This window comes from Quercus suber, unplaced genomic scaffold (assembly GCF_002906115.3).
Source record: "Quercus suber isolate HL8 unplaced genomic scaffold, Cork oak 2.0 scaffold_226, whole genome shotgun sequence".
NCBI classification, from domain to species: Eukaryota; Viridiplantae; Streptophyta; class Magnoliopsida; order Fagales; family Fagaceae; genus Quercus; species Quercus suber.
The window spans coordinates 936,067-947,412 of NW_027069684.1; the positions used below are offsets into that span (position 1 = coordinate 936,067).

Genomic DNA, 11,346 nt, shown 5'->3' on the forward strand with positions numbered 1-11,346 from the left:
AAAGAGGGGAGTCATGGCAAACACTTAAGCATTTGCATGGGACATCTTCTTTACCGTGGTTAGTAATTGGGGACTTTAATGAAATTACTAGCATGGTTGAAAAGGAGGGGGGAAGTAATAGAACAAGACAGCAAATGAAATACTTTGTTGATACCATTAATTTTTGTGGTCTTAAGGAAGTTCGATTTATGGGGCCATTGTTCACTTGGCTATATTTAAAAGAGGATGGGTCCCAAATTAGAGAAAGGTTGGATAGAGGTTTGGCTACGGTGGAGTGGTTTCATTTATTTCCAATGGCTAAGCTTGTTCATCTTACATCATCGGTTTCAGATCATTCCCCTCTTTTTCTTCAGTTTTATGCTAAACCAAGAAAAAAGAAGATGGGTAGGGTTTTCCGGTTTGAATCAATGTGGTTAAAAGACCCAAGATGTGAGGCTATTGTGGAGGACGCTTGGGATGATGGATTACTTGGTGGGTCGGATGATGTTCTTAATAAATGCTTGGAGAGTTGCCGTGCTAGACTTGAGGTGTGGAATGGCTCAGAATTTGGCAATGTCGGGAAAACAGTGGCTGAATTGCAGAAAAAGTTGGAATGGTTAGAGTTGTAACCTTCAACACCAAATATGATTAGATCTTTGAAAAATACTAGAGTTGAGTTGAATTGTTGGATGGACAAGGAAGATGATATGTTGAGGCAAAGATCAAGAATTAGTTGGCTGCAATCGGGAGATAGGAACAATAGGTTTTTTCATGAGAAAGCTTCTACAAGATACAAAAAGAATTTCATAGAGGGTTTGTTAGATGAGAATGGTAGGTGGTTGGAGGGAGATGAGCACGTGGAAGAGTTGATATTGCAGTACTATGAGAGGCTTTTTACCAGCAGTGGTCCTACAGATTTTGAAGAAATATTAGATGCAGTCCAACATAAAGTCACCCCAAGGATGAATCAGATACTTGTAAGAGAGTTTACTGAAGTTGAAGTGAAAAATGCCATTAAGCAAATGTACCCGTTGAAGTCTCCTGGACCGGATGGCATGCCTCCATTGTTTTATCAACACTTTTGGCCCAAGATTGGTGCTGTGGTTACTTCAACTGTTTTGGCCTTTCTTAATTCAGGTATCATCCCACCTAATTTTAATCATACACATATTGTCCTTATTCCTAAATGTAAAGAGGCAAAATCTGTGACTGATTATAGACCAATTAGTCTTTGTAATATGGTCTATAAAATTGCATCTAAAGCTATTACTAATAAATTGAAAAAAGTACTTCCTTCTATTATTAGTGACACTCAAAGTGCATTTGTGCATGGTAGGTTAATCACTGATAATGTTCTTGTAGCTTATGAAATGATGCACCATATTAGTCAAAAGAAGAGTGGTAGAATGGGTGATTTAGCTCTAAAACTTGATATGAGTAAGGCATATGATAGGGTAAACCTAAAGGGCATATTATTCTAAGTAGGGGAATAAGGCAGGATGACCCATTATCTCCATATCTATTCTTGCTATGTGCGGAAGGTCTTTCTGCTCTTATTAAGAAAGAGGTGGAGAATGGAAGGTTGGGGGGAGTTGCAGTGTGTCGTAGGGTTCCCATAATATCCCATCTTTTCTTTGCCGATGATAGTCTCATTTTTTGCAAAGCTTCTTTGGAGGAGTGTGATGCCCTTCAGAAGGTGTTGAGGGTTTATGAATGTGTTTCGGGCCAACAGTTAAATCGTACCAAAACTTCTCTGTTTTTTAGTAGTAATACTCCTATGGATATTCAAGAAATTATTAAATAGAGGTTTGGGGCTCAAGTGATTAAGCACCATGAAAAATATATTGGTTTGTTGTCATTGGTGGGAAGAAATAAGAAAAATACTTTCAATTCTATTAAGGACAAACTAAGGAAAAAGCTTGCTGGTTGGAAAGAGAAGTTATTGTCTAAGGCAGGAAAAGAAGTGTTGATAAAAGTTGTGGCACAGGCAATACCGACGTATACTATGAGTGTTTTTAAATTGCCTGATTCCCTTTGTAAGGATTTGACGTCTATGATACGTAATTTTTGGTGGGGGCAAAGAAATGAAGAAAGAAGGATAGCTTGGATGAGTTGGGAAAAATTATGTGCTCCAAAAAGTTGTGGTAGGATGGGATTTAGAAAACTTAAGGAGTTTAACTTGACTTTATTGGCTAAGCAAGGGTGGAGGCTTCAACAAGGTCATGATTCATTGGTGTATAAGGTTTTGAAAGCTAAGTATTTTCCTACATGTGATTTTTCACAGGCTGTTTTAGGTAATAATCCCTCATTTACTTGGCGGAGTATTATGTTTGCTCAACCCCTTGTTAAAAATGGCTTACGGTGGAGGCTTGGTAATGGTGAGAGTATCCGGATTTGGGGTGATAAATGGCTGCCTAAGCCTTCAACTTTCATGGTTTCATCTCCTAGATTGTTTATGCCACATGATATGAAGGTTGGAGAATTGATAAATAAGGAGGAGGCTTTGTGGAAGGCTGATGCTATAGATGCTCTGTTTATGCCGCATGAAGCAGAGGTTATAAAAGCTATTCCAATAAGTTCTCATCTGCCCGAAGATAAACTGATTTGGGCTTGGAGTAATAATGGAGTGTTCTCGGTGAAGAATGCCTACTGGATTGCTTGCCAAATGTCAATAGTTGATTTTTCTAGTTCAAGCTCTGATGGCAGCTAAGAAAGGAGTTTCTGGAAATGTCTATGGTAGATAAATGTGCCTCACAAAATACGACACTTTGCTTGGAGGGCTTGTCGGGACATCTTACCATTGAAAACTAACCTTGTTAAAAGAAAGGTTTTGCAAGTGGCTACATGTGATGGATGCAATGTGGAGGAGGAGGATTCGATCCATTTTTTCTAGAAATGCAGCAGAGCAAAAGAGCTTTGGTCATCGTCCAAGCTGGTTTTTCCAAATATAATGGACCGGTTGAGTTCTTTTAAGGAGATGGTATGGTGTTTATTGATGGATGGAAAAAGTTCACCTGAAAATTTGGAGTTGCTGCTAACTTGTGCGTGGGTGTTGTGGGGAAACCGGAATGAAGTTAGATGTGGCGGAAAGCGAAAAGATGGTAGGATGTTTCTTCATTGGGCGACTCAATATCTGGAGGAATACCGTTCTGTCATGGTTTTGTCACCAGTTATAAACAATTCTGTTTCTCATGTTCAAAGATGGAACCCGCCACCCACTTCGTGTTTTAAGTGTAACGTTGATGCTGTCGTGTTTGCTGATATGAAGTCAGTGGGAACTGGTGTGATTGTACGAGACTGGCATGGGCACTTTGTAGCAGCAATGTGCAAGAAATTACATGCACCACTGGGACCTCTTGAAGCGGAATCGAAGGCTGTTGAAGTTGGTATGCAGTTCGCAAAGCAGCTGGGTTTATCAGACATCATCATGGAGGGTGATTCGCTAATGGTTTATAGAGCGTTGAATCAGTCATCCTCACCTTCGGCCTCAATTGATGCGGTAATAATGGGGATTAGTTTAGCTTCATTGGAGTTTCATAATGTGTTTTTTTCTCATGTAAAGCGTAATGCTAATTCCCCAGCTCATTTGTTAGCAAAGTATGCCAAGGGCATAGTTAATTAATGTATGTGTGTGGAGAATTGTCCTAGTTTCTTAGAACTTGCAATTCTTCATGATGTAAACTCTAATGTTGTTTAATATTAAGTGTGTGATTTCCTATCAAAAAAAAAGAATACAATTAGAAAATTAAAAAAATTAAAAGCTTTACATAAGCAAATAAAATTATAAAATTGAAAATCTTTCAATAAGTTTTGTGTACTAATTAACTATAATGGGGGAGACTAATTCATATTCATTATTTATTTTTTTTTTTGTAGAGCAAGATAATATCTATCACAAAGACAGTAACCGAGGAAGCCATAATGAACTATTGTGCAAAAATTTGCCGGAAAGCATGGGCATTGCTGACTTGGGTTGCTCATCGGGACCCAACACCTTAACTGTGATCTCAGAGATATCATATATTCCAAATGCAGCAACCTAGGCTGTCCAACTCCGGAACTTAGAATCTGCTTGAATGATCTTTATAGCAACGATTTCAATGATGTATTTGGGTCATTACCAGCTTTCTACGACAAACTGAAGGAAGAGAAGGGTACGGATTTGGGCAGTGTTTCATTACAGGTGTGCCTGGTTCTTTCTCTGTATTTTGCTCTCCAAATGTCATCTGAAAAAGAAATATAGCCCACCAAAAAAACACACTTTACTAATATGCAATTTCTCACAACAACTAATTAATAAGAACTAAAATTTAAGACGTTTGTGAGAATTTTCTTACAGTTCCATAAGTGATTTCGCAAATAACGAGGTCGGAGTCCCCGACTTTGTTATACTTCAACTCGGTCTTGTCGGCGAGTTCGGCGCAAATGCGAGTCTTCAGAGAGCTCCTCCTGGTGGTGAGCGATGTAGTTCTGAGGGGGCGGCGCGTGAGGGTACGGAGAGAGAGGCCGTGAGTGGAGCAGAGGGAAGCAGCTGGGACTGAAGTCGACGAGGCCATTGGAAATAACAATGGCCCCATCGGAAAGAATAAAGAACCGTTTGAATTATGAGCACTGTTTGTTTATTTGAGAATTGGAGAGTCAGACTCTCTCTCTCTGAGTGTCTGTGACTGTGAGGCAGTGAGGCTGTGTGTGAATAACTGATTCCTGTATAATCAATCATGTGCTCTGTAAAAATGGACAGTTGAAAATGCAGTTAGAAACATGAACTATCGTACCCCCAATCTGAAACCCAACAGGGATATTCTTTCAATCTTACTGCTCACAATATTCATTTCAAGCTGAATTATCCAGAAATATTGGGAATCTTTAATACTAAGACAATTGTTGAAGAAACAATACCTCAAAATGCCCATAAATTATTTCGTAAAAGATCAAAAGAAAACCTTTTTTGAAAAAGAAAACAATATACAATTCTAGGAACATTCTAAAAATATTTACTAAACTAAAAAAGAAAAAGGAATGTTGTAAAATTTAACCAGCTTTAAGAAATTTGAAATAAGTGATGAAATGAACTACTTCATGCTTAAGATGCATTGTTATTAGAGTTTAGATTTTCCATAGAAATTTTAAACTGTCCTTAATATAAGCAGATTCAAGAGAATGGAATCATTTGAAAGATATCAAAACCATCAATGGCAGCAGAGTTCCAATGTACGCTCCCATGGTGGCAAAAGTAAAATACCTCAAACACAAGGGCATCTAAAACTAAAAACCTAACGCATCACTTTTCCATAATCTAGGCAATTTGCTTTTGTGCTCTGCCACCATAACCAGTCAAAAGGTCCAGTAAAACTTGCACTTATACCATCTCAGGCACATTTGGCCTTGACTCTAGGCCCAAAAGGAGCTTTGAGTATTTGAATAAGCAGTTCCTCCTCCAAACTGTTTTTAAACCATTCCATCTAGAACCTAATTCAATTTGGGTTTGCAGGGCTGTTTCAAGTTCAATTGTTTTACTTCAAAAAGAGGTCCACGTAAAACAGTAAATCAATTTTTTCTAAATTTCTACGTAGCATGGTCAATATGAAATCCAGCTGTATGCATTTATAGGACGTGGGCATGGATGGAATGGCACTGAAGTAGCTGATATATCACTTTCCCTGTCAAGCCCAAAAACTGTTCTGTCACTTTCTTCTCTGGTCTAATTAAGCCCTCATCAATTATAATAAGGAAACCACATCTGTTAATACAATTGCAAAATGTAGGCATGCATTTAGATGCAATATAATCAATCTTTCTAATGCATCTGCATGGTAAGCTCTTTAATGCACTACAAAACTGATTGACAATTATATAACTACAGCATTTCTTGACAAATCACAAAGAAATTCTAGACTATTTTGGTAGGAATAATACAGTCAAGATAGTAACCCATCTGCGAGCATCAAATCTAAAGTATGGACAGAATGTTGCATGCAGCAATAAAATTCCAATCAAGGCACTCTGCAATGCATAAAATATAAAGATTGGAAAAGGGGGGTTTTGCATTCTTTACCAAATAAACTTCCTCCTGCACCAACGCCCAAGATGCAAACACTAGAAACAAAGATCATTACGGAGATTTAACTTTGACTAGTATTATAAATCCTCCTTGTGGTAGCATGGCACAAAAGGGAAGGGGGAAGAGAGGAAGAAAAACGCGACTAATAATAAGTGTAAATTACCATGAAAAGAAAACAAAAGAAAAACATTTTATAAAGGAAAATCTGATTGCCTCAACCACAGGATGAAATGAGCAGTTCTCACCTGCACCACTACAAACATAATAACAGTTGCGTAAAAGAATGCCCCATCAAACTACTTGCACTTTACCAATTGAATCTTCAGCAGAAAATTATCCTCCATGGCATGATATTGAATCTTTATTTCTAGTATAAGCCTCCATGCTTGTGGCTTCATCTGCTTCTTGTTCTGTGTCCACCTTCTTAGTATAGCAGCTCACTATCTTCTTGTCTAGCTCATAATATTCACCCATCTTTATATTCGCCCATCTTATTCAAAGATGGGCGAATATTATGAGTTAGACAAGAAGAGAGCGAGTTAGATCGAAGTAGAGAAGCCTTTTGATCAACCTTTCAGCAAGATCGAGATAGAGAAGCCCTTTGATCAACATTTCAGCAAGGTCAAGGTAGAGAAGCACTTACCAATAGAATCTTCAGCAGAAAATTATCCTCCATGGCATTATATTGAATGTTTATTACTAATATAAGCCTCCATGCTTGTGGCTTCATCTGCTTCTTGTTCTGTGTCCACCATCTTAGTATAGCAGCTCACTATCTTCTTGTCTAACTCATAATATTCGCCCATCTTCTTCGAAGGTTTCAAATCCAGGTCAATGAAAGATGCCTAGAAAATTGAAACTCAAGTAAGACATCAATGTCATGAAAAATGTCTCCTTGTAGTTGAGAAATTCAACTTTCAACTTAGAAATTAACTTATTTAATATGTTAGAAACAATTTGATTTTACTTAAGATTTTTAAGAAATCATATAATTCCAAACTTTTGGCCTTGATATCAATTTTCTCAATAATTTCACTTCTCCTGAGCAATAATAAAATAAAGGCGAAAAGCACATTTTAGTCCCTACATTTTCACACGATTTCCGTTTTGGTCCCTAAGTTTTATTTTTACCGCTTTTAGTCCCTATCCTGAAAAACGGTTCCATTTTTGTCCCTCCCGTTACATGGTAAACGGATTTTGCTGACGTAGCAAACGGAATTGATACAAAATGATAAAATAATAGCTACAGTGAATGTTGGGGATCACTGTTAGTTATTCCCGCCTTAAAAGTCACGTGTCCCTCACGTGACCATCACTAACCTCCCTAACCCAAATAAAACCCCAAATCACGCCAATACCAAATAGAAATCCCTAACCCCCAAATTTCCTTAGCTCCTTGATCATCAGTCACAACACAGATTGAAGTTCCTCAGCTCCTCGGTCCTTGCTCATCAGCTCCTCACTCACCACACAGCAGAAAACCATCTTCAAATCAACTGCTTTCCATGGATTCAAGCTCGATGTCGTCGAGTGGAAGCTTGAGGAAAAGGGGCCCAACCCGATGCTTCTGCTCGGAGAAACCCGTTTTGGTCGTTTCGTGGACACCTGACAACCCTGGAAGAAGGTTCTACGGGTGTCCAAATTACTGGGTAAGATAGTGATTTTGTGTGGGTTTTAAACTTTTTTCTGGGTTTTAATATTTTTTCTGGGTAAGGTCGTTTTGTGTAATGTTTTTAAATTTCTATATAGTTTATGGGTTTTTAAATTTCTTATTTTCTTAAATAAATAAAAAATTGAAAAAAAAATTAAAAATTGGTTTTCTCAGCTGACAATATAAATTTGGTTTTCTTGTATTTTGCTAATACAAGTGTTCGAATATTGTGCTAATACTATTTGCTAATTCTATTTGTTCTTGTTTTTCATGATTTTGGTTGAAGATATGATGGGTTTTATCTGCCCCTTGGGTGTCAGGTTGGACGCAAGTGTAAATTTTTTCAGTGGCGTGATGATGAAATCTGCGAGCGTGGCAAGGTGCTGATTCCGGAGCAGAGGCAACGGATTTTGACCCTTGAAGCTGCCATTGTAGGCTACAGGAAGAGAGAGAAGAGGCTGTTCATTTGCCTGGGGCTGTCTCTGGTGATAAGTGGGATGCTACTCTGTATGGTGCTTCTTTTGGTTGGCTAAATAGGTGGGGGGGGGGGGGGAATGGGTCATTAGGTGTGTAGGTATTAGTGGAAAAAGGCCTGAATTTTGGTGTTGGCATGTATTAGTGAAAAAATGTCATAATTTGTGTTGGTATGTACTAGTGGTAGAAGGCCTGATTTTTGGTGTAATTATCTTTGTAATCCAAGACTTTTGCAATGGAATATGGTAGTTTTAATTAATCTGTGATTTGTGTACCAATCTATTACATTGTTGTGAAGTGTTTGTGCAGTTTGAATAGTGCCTTAAAAGGGTTACATTGTTGTGAAGTGTTACCATAAATTTGACACTGCAATTTGAGTCTGCCAAGCAAGAAAATGGAGCTGACTGCACAAACATCAGATGGATAAACTGCATAATTCATCACATAAATTACTAAACTACATAAACTGGAACTCCAATGCCCACATTGATTGACTTACATTTATTAAACTGCATAATTTACATTCATTAATCCATACATCATTAAACTGCATAAAACATACATCATAAAACTGCATAAAACTACATTCATTACACATTAAACTGCATAAAACATACATAGACTATGTAATACATTGGTCACTGCCCAGCACACTGCATAAAACATACATAGCCTGCATAATACACTGGCAACTGCCCAGCACACTGCATAAAACATCATTTAACATCATTAACCTCTAAAACTGGCTACTGCCCAGCACATTAAACTCCAATGCTCACCACACCTGCATAATCACCAAACTTTCCAGCACATTAAACTGAATATTACCTGCATAGACTACGTAATACACTCAAGCTTCATCCAAAAGACATGAGTTTAACCCTTTTAAAAATTAAAGCAAAAAACCAGCAAATCTGAATAATGGAAGCTGAATCATCACAATATTACCAATAATCAAAATAATTACAAAATATTTAACACCAATGACTGTTTTGGGTGTACCACAATAATTACAAAATGTAGGACAAAGTCTACCAAGCACATTCATACAAAAAAAAGACTTAGTCAGCCATCATATAAGTATACCAAAATGCCAATTGTTCTAGCAGTTACATAAACATATGAAGAGTGCTTTCAACATATAGCACAACAAAAAAAAGGTCCTGCTTCAGCTTGCTATCTTTTAGTGACTGCACCTCTCTTCCTCTGTCTTGTTGGTCTTGGATTGGATTGGTTATCAGTGGGGGGTGGAGGTGCACTTGTGGTCCTACTGGCTTGGGATGCACTCCCAGGCAAGGAAGAGTTCCCTCCTACTTCTCCCTTGCAGCTCCTCTTGTTGTGTCCTAATTTCCCACAGCTCTTGCATTGTTTTGAGATGCCTAGACCTCTATTTTTTCTGTGACTTCTAGGTTCATCAGGCTCTAGTGCCCTCTTCTTCTTAGGCCTACCAGGAGGTCTCCTCTTGATAGGGGGTTGCACAGGTGGTAGTCCACTAGGTCTCCACATATTCTGGCCATTGATGGGCTCTATAATGGGTGCATAGCAATCAATGTAAGTAGTCCTTTTGTAGCAAGCGTTGACATACTTTTCAGCATCTTCTCTGCTGAAAAATATACAAGAAATGGCATGGCAACATGGCATGCCAAGTATGTCCCACTTCCTACAGCTACACTTCTTCTCTTCCAACTCCACAATGAAACTCTCCAGCCCATTCTTCACTTCAAACTTCGTACGACCAGCCCAACATGCTATCCACTTGCTGCATGCCAACTTCTCCTTGTACAGCCTCTTCCTTATTTTAGGACACAACTCAGATTCCACCTTCATAATCATTTCTCTGTTTGCTTGAAATCTAGTCATCAGATATAACCTAATACATTCAAGCTGCAAGCACATAGAGAGAAATAGAGAATTAATCATTCAAGAATTACACAGGTCTATGGATCATAATGCAGATGAAAGGGAGAATTATGCATACCATGGTAATTATAGGTTTGCTCCTGAACTTAACTAACATGCTGTTGAAGCTTTCACACATGTTGTTCAGGATGGTGTCACTCTGGCCATCACTTGTGAACATGTGCCTAGCCCAGATAGTTGTTGAGTGAGACTGTAGCCATTTGAATGCATCTTCATCCACCTCCTTCAGCTCATTCATTGCCCTCTCAAATGCTTGCTGATAGGTAGCCTTGGCTGCTTTCCAAAACAGGTCTCTAATAAGGACACCAGGATGATGTTTCCTCAAATTATTGTATAAATGTCTGCAACAGATCCTGTGCTCGTACTGTGGCCAATTGTCAACAAAGGTGTTCACCAACCCCTGCATAGCACAATCATTTAATTCAGCAAGCAATGAAGCTACCATCAACTACAATTAATTCAACAAGCAATAAATCTACCATCATACCTTCTGCTGGTCAGATATGAACACCCATTTCTTGTCATCTCCTATGTCAGCAAGCAATAAATTAAGAAACCAAGTCCAAGTGTCCTTTGTTTCAGCCTCAACTACTGCATATGCTAAGGGAAAGTATTCATCATTGGGATCTCTGCCAACAGCACACATCAGCTGACCACCTGCCTTGGTCTTCAAATGGCATGCATCTAGACCAATGATTGGCCTGCACCCTGCCAAGAAGCCTTTCTTGCAACCTTCCAGGCAGATGTAGATTCTTTCAAAATATGGTAGCCCAATTGCCAATCCATGCTCGGCTGCCAAATCACCATCATTAAAAGTATGCACCTTCATCAATACTGTGCTCCCAGGACTACATCTTCTCAACTCATCACAATACTCCCATAGTTGGTAGAACTGTGCAGTGTGGGCCCCATCAACAGCATCTTGACTTTTTCTCTAGCCCTACTTGCCTTGCCTGCACTTATGTTTACCACATACTTCTCATGCACAGCATCCTGAATGTCCTTAAGCTTTATGTCAGGTTGTCTCCTAACCCTCTTCGCTAACTTTTTCCCAATGTATGATGTGTGCACCTTGGATTTTTATAACTTCTGCTGCATGTGTGTTCCATGTTCAATGTTTTCAATCTAAAACTTTTCTCCCTTGGCACCTTTGCAAGGTAGGCAACAAAGTTGCACCCTGGCTGGCATCGGGCTCTCACTCTACCAAGTCATTTTTCACAAATTTTATACCCCAACCACCAGCAACTGCATAATCAGTTAT

General features: G+C 38.7%; 2 protein-coding genes across 2 annotated transcripts; one reads left to right on the top strand and one right to left on the bottom strand.

Annotated features, from left to right (window-relative positions):
- Positions 1-623: 623 nt before the first annotated feature.
- On the top strand, positions 624-2,689 carry LOC112011034 (uncharacterized). The gene is made up of 2 exons (XM_024043420.1): positions 624-1,433; positions 1,784-2,689. Exons 1-2 carry the CDS (start codon positions 624-626, stop codon positions 2,687-2,689), a joined length of 1,716 nt encoding a protein of 571 aa, XP_023899188.1.
- A 6,420-nt stretch (positions 2,690-9,109) lies between these two features.
- LOC136070334 (uncharacterized) lies at positions 9,110-10,924 on the bottom strand. The gene is made up of 3 exons (XM_065780167.1): positions 10,573-10,924; positions 10,144-10,485; positions 9,110-10,049 (listed from the first exon to the last, which is right to left on the bottom strand). The coding sequence occupies exons 1-3, from the start codon at positions 10,912-10,914 to the stop codon at positions 9,342-9,344; spliced, it is 1,392 nt and encodes a 463-aa protein (XP_065636239.1). The 5' UTR covers positions 10,915-10,924; the 3' UTR covers positions 9,110-9,341.
- Positions 10,925-11,346: the final 422 nt, after the last annotated feature.